General features: G+C 38.2%; 1 protein-coding gene across 1 annotated transcript; it reads left to right on the plus strand.

Annotated features, from left to right (window-relative positions):
• The first annotated feature begins 1,422 nt into the window (after window positions 1–1,422).
• cxcl12b (chemokine (C-X-C motif) ligand 12b (stromal cell-derived factor 1)) lies at window positions 1,423–14,253 on the plus strand. The gene is made up of 4 exons (XM_042435168.1): window positions 1,423–1,569; window positions 4,009–4,126; window positions 9,354–9,437; window positions 11,143–14,253. Exons 1-4 carry the CDS (start codon window positions 1,503–1,505, stop codon window positions 11,180–11,182), a joined length of 309 nt encoding a protein of 102 aa, XP_042291102.1. The 5' UTR covers window positions 1,423–1,502; the 3' UTR covers window positions 11,183–14,253.
• Window positions 14,254–14,531: the final 278 nt, after the last annotated feature.

A 14,531-nucleotide genomic window follows, 5' to 3' on the forward strand; every position in this document is an offset into this window, starting at 1 on the left:
GATTAAAACATTACAGACACATTACATGTATGTAAGAAGGGGAGAAAAGCACAAGCTACATTTTCTACGGAGACTCGACTTTAACAGAAAATTGATGGTTTTACCTGCAGTTCTTCCATAGGACCAGTCCTACTTTATCTATGTGAATCGAAATGTGCAAAGCAGGAACCACTTTATCGCTTGTCAAGGTGGCAAGAACAATCACAGATGAGCAGCTGTCCTCCTTGTCAGAGACTTTTAGTCATCAATGCATGAGGACATCAAACCCACACCATCTTATTATTTGAAGGAATTTGACATCCTCCCCTCCCCTGAAACAAATTCAACAAATGTACTGCAAACTGTTTTTCTTCTTCATCCTTTTGAATTTTGTTTTAAAATAAACCATTTGAAGCTTGAGGTTTACATTTCCATCTATGATTTCGGCAAATGCAGACCGTGCTTCCAAACCTCAACTTCTTCTTTTATCGTCTTTGGCCGACAGAAAAGTCCTGCAGAGTCACAGATGTGAGTTGTTTTACATTACATTACGTTACATTATATTACATTAGTATTGTTGTTCAATTGTTCTCGTGCTATTCAACAGAGCTTCCCCCTCCAAGCCTTTAAGTGTACAACTGTGACATTTAAAGAGTCCTTTATTAGCTTCGTCACAGAGCAGACAGTGAAAAACTGGTGGTAAGTCCAGAGGAGCTCAATAAAGACATGAACCAGGCGTCAGGGATGGGAGCAGGGCCAGATGACAGGGAGTCAACCGAGCAAACTGGGAAAAGGAAAGAGTCAGAAAGAGAGAGAGAGAGAGAGCACAGTCTGCGTCCTAGTAAACAATAACACAACACTCAGCTGAAATATACAACAATATTAGCCCAACAGCAGGGAGCTCTGGGTCTGAAAATAGTCTGTGAGTGATTGGTGGGAAGTGGTGGAAGCTGTATGTACTGTGTGTGTGCTTGCATGTGTGTGTGTGTGTGTGTGTGTGTGTGTGTGTGTGCGTGTGTGTGTGTGTGTGTGTGTGTGTGGCAGATGGCAAGAAGACAATAGAACTGGACGACAAAGAAGGAGAAATAGAGATTAAATAGACAAAAGGGAGCAAATTTGAGAGAGAAAAGGCTGAAAAATGGAGATAAATCAGTGAAAAGGGAAAGAGAGAGAATTCTCCTCAGACTTTCTCCTTGATTCCCAGCCAACACATTAACAATCGAGGAAGTCTCTACTGACTCGCCGCTGCTCCCTCCTTCTCCTCCCCTCCCTCCCTCCCTCCCCTCCTCTCACCTCCTCTCCTCTCTCCTCTCTCCTCTCATGCTGGGACCCCCCTCCCTCCTGAGAAAGTTAGGACTCCCTCCCTCCCTCCCTCCCTCCCTCTCTTCCTCACTCACTCTCTCTCTCTTCCATCTGAAGATTTAACACAGCGCAGAGCGGAGCTGGCGGTCACAGTTGTGCCCTGGACTGTAGCAGAGAGAGAGAGAGAGAGCAGCCCTCCTGCAGCCTGATTGCTCACCACCATGGATGTCAAACTTCTGGCACTGATGGCTCTGCTGGCCGTGGCCACACGCATACCAACCTCTGACGGTGAGTTCAGGAGTTTAAACTTTTTTAGTTGAGATAGTTTGTTGGTTTGATCATCTTTGAGGGTTTTGACAGGAGATGCTTTAAATGTAGGGAAGGGATTTTTATTGCTTTGATGGTCTGGATGCTGAGGATTCTGACGTTCGGCTTGTTTGTAATCTTGATTATGTTGGACCTTTTTTTTAAATTTCAGGATTCAGACTGTAATAGAAAGCAGCTGAATGTCTCAAATCCTTTTGGTTTCATGTTTTAACTTCTTTTTTGTTATCTGAAAGTGGAGTTTTGGTGTTGCTGACTGTTCTTTTTCAAGTTTTATTTATCTAAACTTTGATGGTTTGATGGTGGATGAGTTTGATTTGTTGCAGAGAGGAAAGGTACCTGACTCCAGCACTTCTATACCCTGCTTTGATTTTGTTTTGTTCAGACATGGAGAAATTATTAGCAAAAAGTAAACTTTTATTACAAAATGATTCATAAATTACTACTACTATGAAATAACAACTTTGCATCATTATTGAAACTTTGTAACATTGAAAGGATATTCTTTATAAAAGAAATCAGGCAAAAATTGTTGCGAGTAATGATTTTATTCAGTAAAATCCTTCATTCATCAGATGCAGTTTCCACAGTGACCCCACACTAGCCTCCCCGTATGTTACTTGGTAGGAGACACGCCAGGGTGTCGAGTCGCCTGCCTGCGTTATGCTAAACTTGTTGTTTCGACCCAAGTGAGACCCCTGATTGCATATTAAAGAGTTAGATCTAAATGTGTGTATTTGCCTTTTCTCTGTGCTTTCTTTTAATTAGTTTCTAATTAGGGATAAACAATGCGGTGGTGATAGCAGTGGATGCTCGCTTCTGGCCCTTGTGCTGCTTGCTGCATAATGATCCCTTTAGTTTGCATGAGAAAAGACCCTGAATGGGTGTGAATCATTAGGGTGATATTACTTGGATTTAGCCATTTGTGGCAGGACATTTGGTGTTACATTATAAACATGCATATAAATAGGAACGTGTTGAACCCCAGAATAAAGGTCTGTTAGTTACACTCGATGAACTTGATTTTGTTAATTGGTGTTTATCTGGGCAAGGAAATGGTTGATAGAAAAGAATGAGTTGTTGCAAAATATCTTCAAAATCAACATCTGCTCCCGACTCTTGATGATTTCTTGAAACACACTGCAGCCTCAACCCATTGTAAGTAATATATAAAGTGAGGCACTAAACCATTAAGACTATTTGGATGGATTCTTAATTCATTTTCAGTTTTATAAGCACAGTGGTTCCTTTCATCTTCTTTTCTGACATTTTTACAACCATAATTTCTTTGGAAAATCTACAAGCTGTATTTTTAAAAAAGGCAATAAGTATAATCAGTTTGTAATTTTGTGTGTTTAGAGTTATTAGCGTGCATCTGTGGTGCACTGGGACCCCACAAACCTCCACGGAGGCACAGGGGTGATTTGTAATCATTTTAAGAATGTACTTGATGTGATTTCCATAGAGGCTCTGGATGCTGTCTGAGTACTCCCTCATAAAAGAAGGGGAATATTGGAAATTGAATGTTGAGGACCCTTCTCCATTAGAGTGGTCAGGGTGAATGCTTTGGGAGTGAAAAGCTAAAATTCTGCATGTGTGTGTGTGTCTGTGTGTGTGTGTGTGTGTGTGTGTGTGTGTGAGTACAAGAGAGAAAGGCTAATCTCTTTTTAATGAACATGTTGTTCAGGGCAATAGCAGGTAAACTCATACGTTCCCATGCCTTGTAAAGACTTGTTACAGTAGATTAAACATGCTTTTAATTTGTCCACTGAGGGAAGTGATGCATATAATCACTACTGAGATGTCTGACTGTATTTGAATTAGGACTTTAATTGATGGTGATCTAAATATTTAAACCCTCATATGAACCACAATGATCCTTCTCAGTGAGAAATAAAACATTTTTACCATTTAGCAGCGACTGAACAGCATAACCATTAAATTAACTTATTTCCTTATTTTTTAGTTACAGTAAGTGATAATATATTTGTATTCAACAGGCTTTAATATATATATATAATGAGTTCTATATAGTATTTAACATGCTTAAATATGATCAAAACCTTTACACTGAGATCAGTTTTCTTCATCAGGTTAACAGTATTGTATTGTGAAGTCTGATTTCTGCTACATTTTGTCTGCTCACACATTATTTAAAGTGTGAAGATCTATATACTTTGTCTATTTTAAGCTTGGGTTAAAACCATAAAGTGAATCAAAATTGAAATGTGCCTTGTTCAATATATTTGTTTAGCAGAAACTATGCTGAGAACCTTGAGCAGCATCATCATGTCAATGCCTGAGCTGAACAGCTGAAATTACACTTTATGTCCACAATTTACATATTTCACATATTCTTTTACTTATGCCTGTTACACTCACACTGATCTTGTGTGTTTGCAGCCAAGCCCATCAGTCTGGTGGAGCGCTGCTGGTGTCGTTCCACCCTCAACACGGTTCCTCAGCGGTCCATCAAAGAGCTCAAGTTTCTCCACACACCCAACTGCCCCTTCCAAGTCATGTAAGTCAATGAGTCCAAAATTATGGTCGCAATTAACTTGAAGAAATGTGTTTTGCTGATGTCAATGTCGGATGATTATTTGAATGATGACTCACTTATATATGCATATAGATTTCCTCACATAGATTCATTTGCAGTGCTTCAGGAAGCAAACAGTGAAGTAAACAATTGTCATGAGTTTCACATCAGAGCTGCTTTTCAAAGTGAAGTCAAGCTTCTGGTATTTTGCAGTCAGTTTGGCCAATTTCCTAGCTATGCAAAAATATAATGCCGCAAAGACCATGGCCAATCTCCATAAACAAAAGGTTCATCCAGCTGGTCAGACTCACTAACAAATGAAATCTTTGTTTTAACTGGATGCTCACGCATAAGTATGAAATAGTGTGCTGGCTGGTCTGTGGCTGATCCTCATTGGGTGAAGTGCTCTGCTGGACATGAAGCCTCTTCGATTACGTGGCTGAATGCAGCAGCACTTGAAAACATCCTGAAGCCTTGTGTGTTGAAATCAGTTGTTGAGTTTTATTTAAACTACCAGAAGTAGCGGTAATGTAATATGATGACTGCAACGTGACGAGTGGGATCTATCTGATCCCATCATACGGTATTTGATATCTTTACCGTACGAGTGAGTGTGCTCTCTCACCCTGGACGTCTGTATGGTGACATGCAGAGAAAAAGTGAATGTGGGTGCAGGGAACCTTTATGAACATAATGAGTGGTGATGTACTAAATGATGACAATAACAGGAACACTGCAAGAACACTAAAGGAGTATTCACAGGAATAATTATCCACATGTATCCAATGGCAACTAAAATATTTCATATATTAGAACATTTATTTAGTAAAACACACTCACACATATGCACACATACATTGTATAATAAAGGATTTAAGGACAGAGATTGTCAATAATCAGCAGTTTTATCTGTCAATCAAACAACACCATAAAAATGCAGAGAAAATAGCAGTTATGCAAAAATCATATATTCAAATCCACTAAAATAATGTCCTAAAAAAAGACATATTTGCATCGTTAGCTGATTTGTAGTCTACCTGAGCCGCCCTTTTTTGAGCCTCTTTCTGTTAAAACGTAGATTATTGTGCTGATATCTTTTTCTGATCTAATCTATTATCGAATCTATTTAATTAATCGAATCGTCTTTATTAAACTGTTATTAATAGCGCCACAATTTTGATATCTGTCACGAGACATATTCTTGTCTATATGTTATAGGCCTAGTCCTTGATTTTTTTCCCTTTCATGTTTACTCATTCCCCTCACTTTCCCTCCTATTTGGCATAAAATATAAAATATCAACGCATGAATGAAAGCGATTGAGAGTAGATGTGTGAAGTATAGTGTGAATATCCCTCTATTCTTTCCTGAATGAGCGGCCTGAGTTTAAAACAACACGATATACTCAGAAAGAGGAAAGCGGTGACGGCCAGAGCTCAAGGGGGCCATTTATGTTTTACAAAGGAAGCAATAATTAAGGGTCAAAGTGATTACCTTTGTGTTTCTGCTGACCCCCCGTGTCCCTTATCCATTCTTTTTTTTTTTTAATTTCCCGCCTCATGCGCAGTAAATTGAGTATAATGTCACTGGTCTGGAACACATTAACTAAAAAGCCTCATTCATTTGTTTGCTATAGAAAACGGGATAGCAGAAGCCTCACAGCCAAAAGGCTAAAAGGCTGTGGGGCTTCTGCCAAGAAGGAGCGGGGGCTGGTGACTGTTGGAAGGGGTGACTGAATGGCAAAAGGTCAGAGAGGACACGCAGCGCTCCGGCCAGGCCACAAACTCCCCCTAACCTCCTTCCAGAAAACTGCCAGAGGAGTCAAGAAGTCATTTAGACGAGGAGGCCGCAGAGCCACAGGAGGGAAATGCACAGCGCTGCTCTGATATCTCTATTGAGGCAGATGAAAGGGAGCCAGTAACACTATACCGCCTTTGCCCCCCAATCCCCAACCCCCCAGTGTCCCACTGTGTGCCCCCATCCCACCCCCCCACCCGTCCCAGCATGCTGTTGGTATTAACTTGCTGTGAAGTAATTACTACCTGCTGGTTGTGGAACTCCGGCCCTCAAATTCCAGCCAAGTCAATTAGGGTTTAGGCTCTCAGTTGGTCGGCCAGACAAGCAGACAGATAAACAGGATGAAGGGAGACACATCAAAACAGCAGAGAGCTCCCGAGCGGATGAGCTGACCACCCCTAATAAAATAAAAGAGGAGGGGAAGAAGGCGACATCCCAAGAGGAAAAGCAAACACAGATCCAGTTACTTAGCTGTTTGGCCTGCTGACTCACATGTTAGTTTGAGGGATTTGAGGCTGATGCTTGGATTGATGCTCCTGAGCTACTCTTTTAAGTTCAGAGGCCATTTGCTCATTTGCTCGTGTGTGTGCGTATCTAAATGAGGTGAGGAATTGGGGAGGTGGCATATTAAAGGTTCAGAAAGCAGTTTGAGGTGGAGAGGAATGTGTTTAAATTTGCAGAGTTGTGTGATGGAGAGATGGAGGGAGGAGAAAGAGGAGCAGTGAGGCGCTACACCTCTAAGTTGTTAACTCTCATACATGACCTTTTGCCGCCGAGGTGTGAGATCCACATGTTTGGAGGGGGGGGGGGGGGGGGGGATGGCCCAGCGCCAAGAGGGTCTTAAGAAGGTTTAGCCCCCTCTGTTCAAGCTATATGTATCTATAGAAAAATAGCAAAGACAATAAACTTATTGGCCGAGATACCTTTGGCATCGTTTATTTCAGAATAATGGATAGCGTTGCTGTTGTTTCAGAACCACGGACAGTGCTGTTTATTGTGTGTAAGAGGTGCGAGTGCCACATGAAATGATAAAAAAAAAAAAATTTTAAAAGCTGCTGCTGATTTTGACAGAGAATCATTCATTTATTCAAAAAATATCCTTATGTGAGTGCTCTGATTGTGTATGTATTCTTTGATTTTGAAAAAGTAGCCTTATGTTGTTGTTATTTAGCCTTTCTGAGGCTATTGCATGTTTAAATCAATCTTTTTTTTTTTTTAATGAAAAAAACTGCCCCCTTGCAATTTTTAACGGCCTCCTCAGTCACTTCATCCTGCCGCCAGGCCTGTGCAAGATCCCGCTGGATGCTCCCCCCCCCCCACTCGCCCCACCGCATCTGAAACTTGACCAGCTGTGTCAGTACAAATCCTCTCCTAAATATTTGGCGCAGACACCACTCGCACTCTCCGTAAACCGCAACACAGTTCATCATTAACTGGAATCATTCTGACGTCCCAGCAGCTCCTGCTTCAGTCTTACAGAGCGTATAATACCCATCCTCACCAACAAACACAATCAATCGACTGCTGAGGCATAAAATCTCAATTTTCTCCAAGCATGGAGGAGAATTCATATTTTCACATGTTAAAATAAATAACACTCAACACACAAAATGGTAGTGTTTGTTTAGTTTTGAAAAAAGGAGAAAAAAAGGACAATTTCAAAATTCACACTCAGCAGGGGCAACAAAAAATAACATTTTCTTTCATGAATTTAACCTTTCTTTAACCAGGAATGTCTCACTGAGTTTAAATAAAACATTTTCAAGGGTAATAAAACTGAAATAACACTGAATTAAAGACAAAGAATATAAAAAACAGACAGACAGATTACACAAAATATGCCACAAATCAGAATTAAATAGAAATGCAATCATTAATAAAATTTCTAATGCACACATGTAAAAGATTTAATCCCAGAAACAACCTAAATATCCCATTAAAACAACCTACTGAGATAATAGTGATAGTGATTTAAACAGGCTTTCTTTTATAAATACATATTACAGATAAACTCTCTTACTCATAAAAACTTTAGCTGTTTTCCAGTGTCCTAAAAGAATTGTTACACCTTTTGATGTGTAAAATGAGTTTTATCCCATAATAATTAACCTAATTTAAGACAACATCAATGTTCACTCTTTAAAATGCCTTCCCCGGATACAAAGTCAACATCGAACTGTGAGTTGAGCTGTTTTGTGTGCAGCGTTTAGACAGCTTTACAAGGTACAGTAGAGTGTGATCCGTGTTGTGTGCCTTCCTTCCAGCTGTGCCTGAGTGGAAACAGAGAGCTGTGATTTTTCACCGCTGACTGGAGGGTGACAGCCTGTTATGTGCAGTAATCCTCTGTTTTTTTCAGCTTGGATGTGTTATAGGATGTGCTGAAGTTTTTAGAGCTTAGCTGAGGTGTTTCTGAGCTCAGCCTTCATAAACACTATCAAATATTATCCTGACATATTGTGGTCGTTTCAGCTGTGCCGTGCCATAAATGTAGGAGATATTTTTATTTTATGTTATAATTATAATAATTTTGGTGTCTTTTTATCTGAGATAATGCAGGTTAGTTAATGTTAAATTAAGCAGCCACAGTGAGATCTTTAACTCTTGGCATTAGGGTGACAGTTTGTTAGAAGCAGTAATCCTCTGGTTTTAACTGAGATGTGTTTTAAGATGTTCCGGAGGTTTTGGAGATTAACTTACTATTATTGAAATGTGCTTTCAAAAAAAAAAAGAGAAAAAAAAGGATGTTATTGTGATTTATTAGCTACAGATAAAATTAAAGACATATACAGTAGGTACATCATTCTTAATACAGCATTTTGAGAGCTCCTCCCAACGTAATCTTTATAGTGCTTTAGGGAATTATAAATGTTGCTTATGGCGTCTTTAAGTTTAAAGGAGCATACCAGTGGTTTTGCATGTCTATGTTTACCAATAGAACCAACTAAGGAACTTAAATGAGCATCTTTAAGGATCAGTGTTAATTAAAATGCCAGTTGAGGTTACTGAGAGGTCATGTTACAGTTTGGTTGACCACACAGCTAATAAAGTAGATAGCATCTCTAACTGTACACCACCACCGGATGCTCGGCTACAAAGGAAGCCCAGAGGTGAAAATGCTCTCTAGTGCATATCCTTGAACCTGATTTATTACATGTGAGTTTGGATTAGACTCAAATACTCTTTTTTGTATCCCTGCTCCTCTTGCCCCTGCTATTATTTATAGGTGAAAATAAAAAGCATTAATACAAAGTGGGGAGTGTAAAAAAAAAAAAAAAAGCCTGTGTTGCAAAATGGGATTATCCTGTTTTGACAGTACAACTCATCCTGTGATTACAAAGTCGAGACATTTTAGAAAAATTACAGAGAATGTGGCGTCTAATCCGTCAAATTCTGCTTTTTTTTTCTCCAACAGTGCCAAACTGAAGAGCAACAGGGAAGTTTGCATCAACCCAGAGACCAAGTGGCTGCAGCAGTACTTAAAGAACGCCATTAACAAGTAAGAAAAAAACTCTCCCTCTCTCTGAGCAGACACAAGCATTGCTGACAAGGACAGAAATGAAATACAGCATTCTTCTCAGCTGAGTTTAGAGCTTGCAAAGAAGAAATAAACCACGGTTAAATGTGGCCATTTCTCAGCGTCTTGCTGACAATTACTCTCTGATATCGTTGACTTGGTTGATGTAAGAAGCTGAGTTATCATCTGTGAAATTATTAGCATCAAGTAAGAATGGTGATAAATCTGCCACTGGTATCTCTGCTTCCTTCTTTCTCACAACCATATGTCTGAGACTTCAGCCGAGACTGCAAGAGAACCAAACGCATCATTGAGTTCATCATTTTTTACCCTCTCAGCTCACTCACAATAATTAATGCACCTAAACACAAACTGTGTTTTTAACATGACTTTTTTAAAGGCATTTTGCACATAATTATCATCACTAGTTGCACATAATGCACAGAGTTGTCGTGGTTTAAGAGCAGCACTGTGAGAGAAAAACGTTCATGATAAAAAAAACTGCAGCAGCTCCCTCAGTTTTTAATGAGCTATGCAGTTAAAATGTGCCCATTCCCCATTTAAAAAAAAATGTTCCCAGTATATCTGGCCGTGATTATCGCCAGGCTGCATGTCTGCTTCTTAAAACACCATAAACACTTAAAGTGCACAATGTGAATACAAACAATAAAGCAATTTATGAGGATTTACAAGATATTGTTAATTGCCTCAGTATGAATACATCATTTTAAGAAAATGCTGCAGTTCTGGTGTTGGAGTTATCACAGTTCATTAAAGCCAATTGTTGCCTCCTGAAACCTCAACCTCTAATATTCAGAATACTGGAAGTGTCTCAACACCTACTGTATATGAGAATCAAGTATTCAGCAGAACATTTCCAGTGTTTCGGTTGAGAAGCAACCTTATTTTGAAGCTTTTCCACCAGGCATTTTGAGTGTAAAAATGTGTGAATGCATGAAAACGATTACAACTGTAGTTACAAGGTTCAACATGGGAACATTAAGTGTGTTAATATAAATGTGCTTGCACTTTATAGATGCTCATGATAGGAGTCATGAATTGAGTGAGAATAACTTTTAAAACTACACTTGTTCACACAAACTCCTGTTAGAACGAAGAGAAATTGGCCAACAAAATAGTAAATGTTGTGACCCTACAAATGTACCCTGTATGTTGCTTGCAAGAATGTGTATGTGTATACGTCATCACAGAGGAAATCACAACCTAAATTATTTTCATTTTAAACCTTTGTTTATAATTTTTTTTAGCATGGCCCTTCTTTGTCCTTTTTTCATGTTCAGTTACAGTTGCACATAAATTACATTTATCTAATGATGTTCACCTTTACTCTTCCTAAAGGCTTCCCAATATATTTTCAACAGTATGCATCATAAAAATCTTTTAATTAAGCTCATTCAAAATCCTTGTTGTACTGACAAACAAAACAAATTTAATTTGAGTCCAGATAACAAGGTTTCCAAAAATCCAAAAAGTTAGTGGAAATACTGGAAATATAAGGATTCAAGTGGTTAACTAAATGTTCAGTTGTTAGCCAGACTAACTATCATCGACTGACATTTGTGGGTTAAATTTAGCTCTTCAAACTGCAAGACATCCATCCATGTTTGTTTATAATCCATCATTAAACTGGATTAATGAAATCTTCCCCCTATCAATCTCTCTCCAGGGTGAAGAAATCCAGAAGACGCAACAACAAGAAGAACTAAAATCAGGGGATGTACGTCGTCAGGCATCCTCAGGTTGAACCTGTATACCTCCCTACCACTGCTCTGGATGTATGTAAACACGCTGTATGTACCCGTCCACCTTTCTGGACCGCTTGTGGAACCAGCACTTCACCGCCAATCTGTGCCATCCCCAGCACCGCCGCCGGGCCCTCTGGACGGCCACGCAGTCAACCCTCCACGTTAGCACCAAGTGCAATTACACCTCGCCCCTGGGAATGATGGGACACATGTTGATGTCAAATATAAGAGTGTGAGTGCTGGGTGATTGACACAAGAGAGAGAAAGTGTATTTGAATGTGCTTCACATGAACTAACTGTGTGTCTGTTTAAAGTATTTTCTTACTTCACGCAGCTATAAAGGGACCATTTGAGCTTTCTGTCTCACACACAAGGCTTTGTGGGTAGTGCCACCTTCACTTCATGTCAGATTAACTATAAATATGAGCTGCTGACTAAGAAATATATTCTCATTAGTCTCCTGGGAGGAATTATGACTGGGACTTTGTTGGAAAGTCCTTTTGATATATAGGCCAGACATTGTCATTTATATAGGCCAAGTAAAATGTATCAGTTATTCTCATTCAGATGAGAATAACTGATACTGATACAAAAGATGTAAGTTTTCCAGACTCAAATGTAAAAGCCTCTTCTGATAGGAAGTGAACGTGGCATTACTCCAGGACGGAGGCGTCATGGGACAATTCTTGCATTGTCTTGAAGCTGACTGCACCATCAGGAACTAAACAGAAGCTCACACAAACTACTAAGAAACAAGCACTGATCTTATGGTGCTATATATTCAGTATAATGGGTTTATATTAATGGATTTCACTGTTTATTTTATGCAAGATCTAAGAAGGGTTGTTGTGACTCAGTGTCTTGAATTCTGTTTTTGCCAGTCAGAAAACAAGAGAATCATCAGTTTGCAAAACGATGCTGTTGTTGGATATAAAAAAACAAAATATAAAGCTGATGTTAAGTTAAGGCCATACTGTACTGAAAATGGAATGAAACACTTATCAATGCAGCTTTTTATTGACTGAACATATCAGTAAATAGAGACCAAATATTTATTCAGTAAGACACTCAACTTAAAGAAACCTGTGAACTTCAAAAAACATAACTTTGTAACATAATTCCTTGGATCGTTTGACTTGTTGGAAGTAGTTTTTTACAGCTTATCAAAGGGACTGGGTAAATATATATCAAAATAACAGAGCAATTAAACTGCAGTATTTTCATACCAACACCTGTCCTTGGTAGGAATGAAAAGCTAATAAATTGTGACAGAAAACAGCTGACTGACAAACGTCACAAAGGGAATGTTCAGTTCATGGTGGCAAAAAGAAAGTTTCATGATCCTTTTTTTATATATATATATATATATATATACAGTATATATATATATTTGAGCCACTTTATTATCAAATGTGTATTTTAAATGTAATTGTTTTATTTTTATATTGTGTATAATCTTACTAAATGCTTTTTTAATGCAACATAAAGTAGGTGGTAGCTACTAAATGAAGGCTATTCCATAAAGTGCAAGAAACAGTATTAAATTTTCATTTTTAAGGTTTCATGCAATATTTTACACATGTAATTTGTAATGATTTGTTTGCAAATGTGATGCAACACAGTATGCAATACATCCCTCCTCCAAAGATCAGTTTTTGTTTTTTTTTATAATTTTGCTAAAAAAAACAAAAAACAAAACAAATGAAATACTGTCCTCCTGTTTTCTTGTTCTCTCCATTGTATTTCCTTATCAGTCAATCTGTGAAGTACCATGCATGAACTGAATAAAATCTGCCCAACACATAGTGATTGAAAACAACATCTGTTGTCATTGAGTCGTTACAAGAGTCAGGAACCGTTCAGCTCAGCTCACAAGTCGTCCCTGTCAAACACATGATTTGCTTTTTTTAAAGTTTTACTGAGGTTGATGTATGATGTGTCAATAAAGCAACTGAGCCAAAACAGAACAAAACCTTTGAGTTCAGATTCAAGCGACCAACATGTGCTTTCAATTTGAACACTCCCAGCACCCCACGGGCTTTCTTTTCAATTTCACTCAACCGCCGCCAATGCCGCTAAATTAGGGCCTTTTTTCCCCTTAAAATTGTTATGGAAGTCCTGGTGGTCATTGTTAGGTTCTTTGTTTTGTTTTGTTTTACATGGTCTGTTTGCCGACTGCCTGGTTAATGGTGATAATCCTATCAATTCACAGCTGTAGTGCAATAATCCTGTAAGTGTAATTCATTTCCCATTAATGTAATACAAGTTAATGGCCATTAATTTTATATGATTATACTAATTTGTTTAAACACATTACTAAATATACTGAAAGTGTTCTGATATCTAATGATAAACTTCTAATTTTATCCATTATGAGAGTTCATTCAAAGCACCATCCACTCCTAAATTTGCTTATGAATTAATTGTTTATTAATTTGTTACTTCTGAGAGTTCAACCTTCTTGTTGTATCATGTGATAATTATGGCAATTACAGTAAAACATTATTACCATTTCCCATTAAATAAATTAATGGGATATGTATTTACTACACTGTTAAGAGCGTTTTTTTCATTAATGATTTATGTTAATATTTAGTTTTCTTAAACAGAATTAAAGTGCATTTATATTTAACCCTTGCAGCGCCACTCTATTGTTCCTGTAGAGAACATTTAGCATGATCAACTTGTGTCTGCCAAACACCTTTATCATCAGGCGTACATGCCACTGGACCTTTTACAGACAATGTTCGGAAAGTATGTTCCCGACTAAATATTCACAACAATTTGACATGTCAAAACACATTCAGGTTCATCACATTTACCAGCTACTAGTGTGTCGATAAATTAGTCAAAGTTGGGTGCATGTGTTCTACTTTGGACCCCGAGACAATGTGAAATAATTTTATGTCTTTTGAGGCAGCTTTTGACACATTTCCTTCGTATACCTGATATGGATTACTTTCACTGAATGTAAACCAAGAGGCAATATTTTACCTATGATACTCAAACTTTTTACAATAAAGTCCTATGAAATAAAATCACTTGTACATGTCTTTATTTATTATTATTGTTTATTTTAGAGGGGGAGATTTTTTATATCATAAATTATCTGTCAAACATGGAGTTTGTTTTTATTTATTTAAAGCTACATATGGTGATTTTTGACCAGAAAAATTCCAACACAAATTTACAGAAACAAAAACCAAACCAGTTTATCAAGTTGTTACCGCTAACCTATTAGCAAGCAAACGCCTAATTACATACTTATTTGAATTCATGTTTCTGCCCAATCAACTCAATTCCAACATTC

This window comes from Thunnus maccoyii, chromosome 2 (assembly GCF_910596095.1).
Source record: "Thunnus maccoyii chromosome 2, fThuMac1.1, whole genome shotgun sequence".
Taxonomy (NCBI): domain Eukaryota; kingdom Metazoa; phylum Chordata; class Actinopteri; order Scombriformes; family Scombridae; genus Thunnus; species Thunnus maccoyii.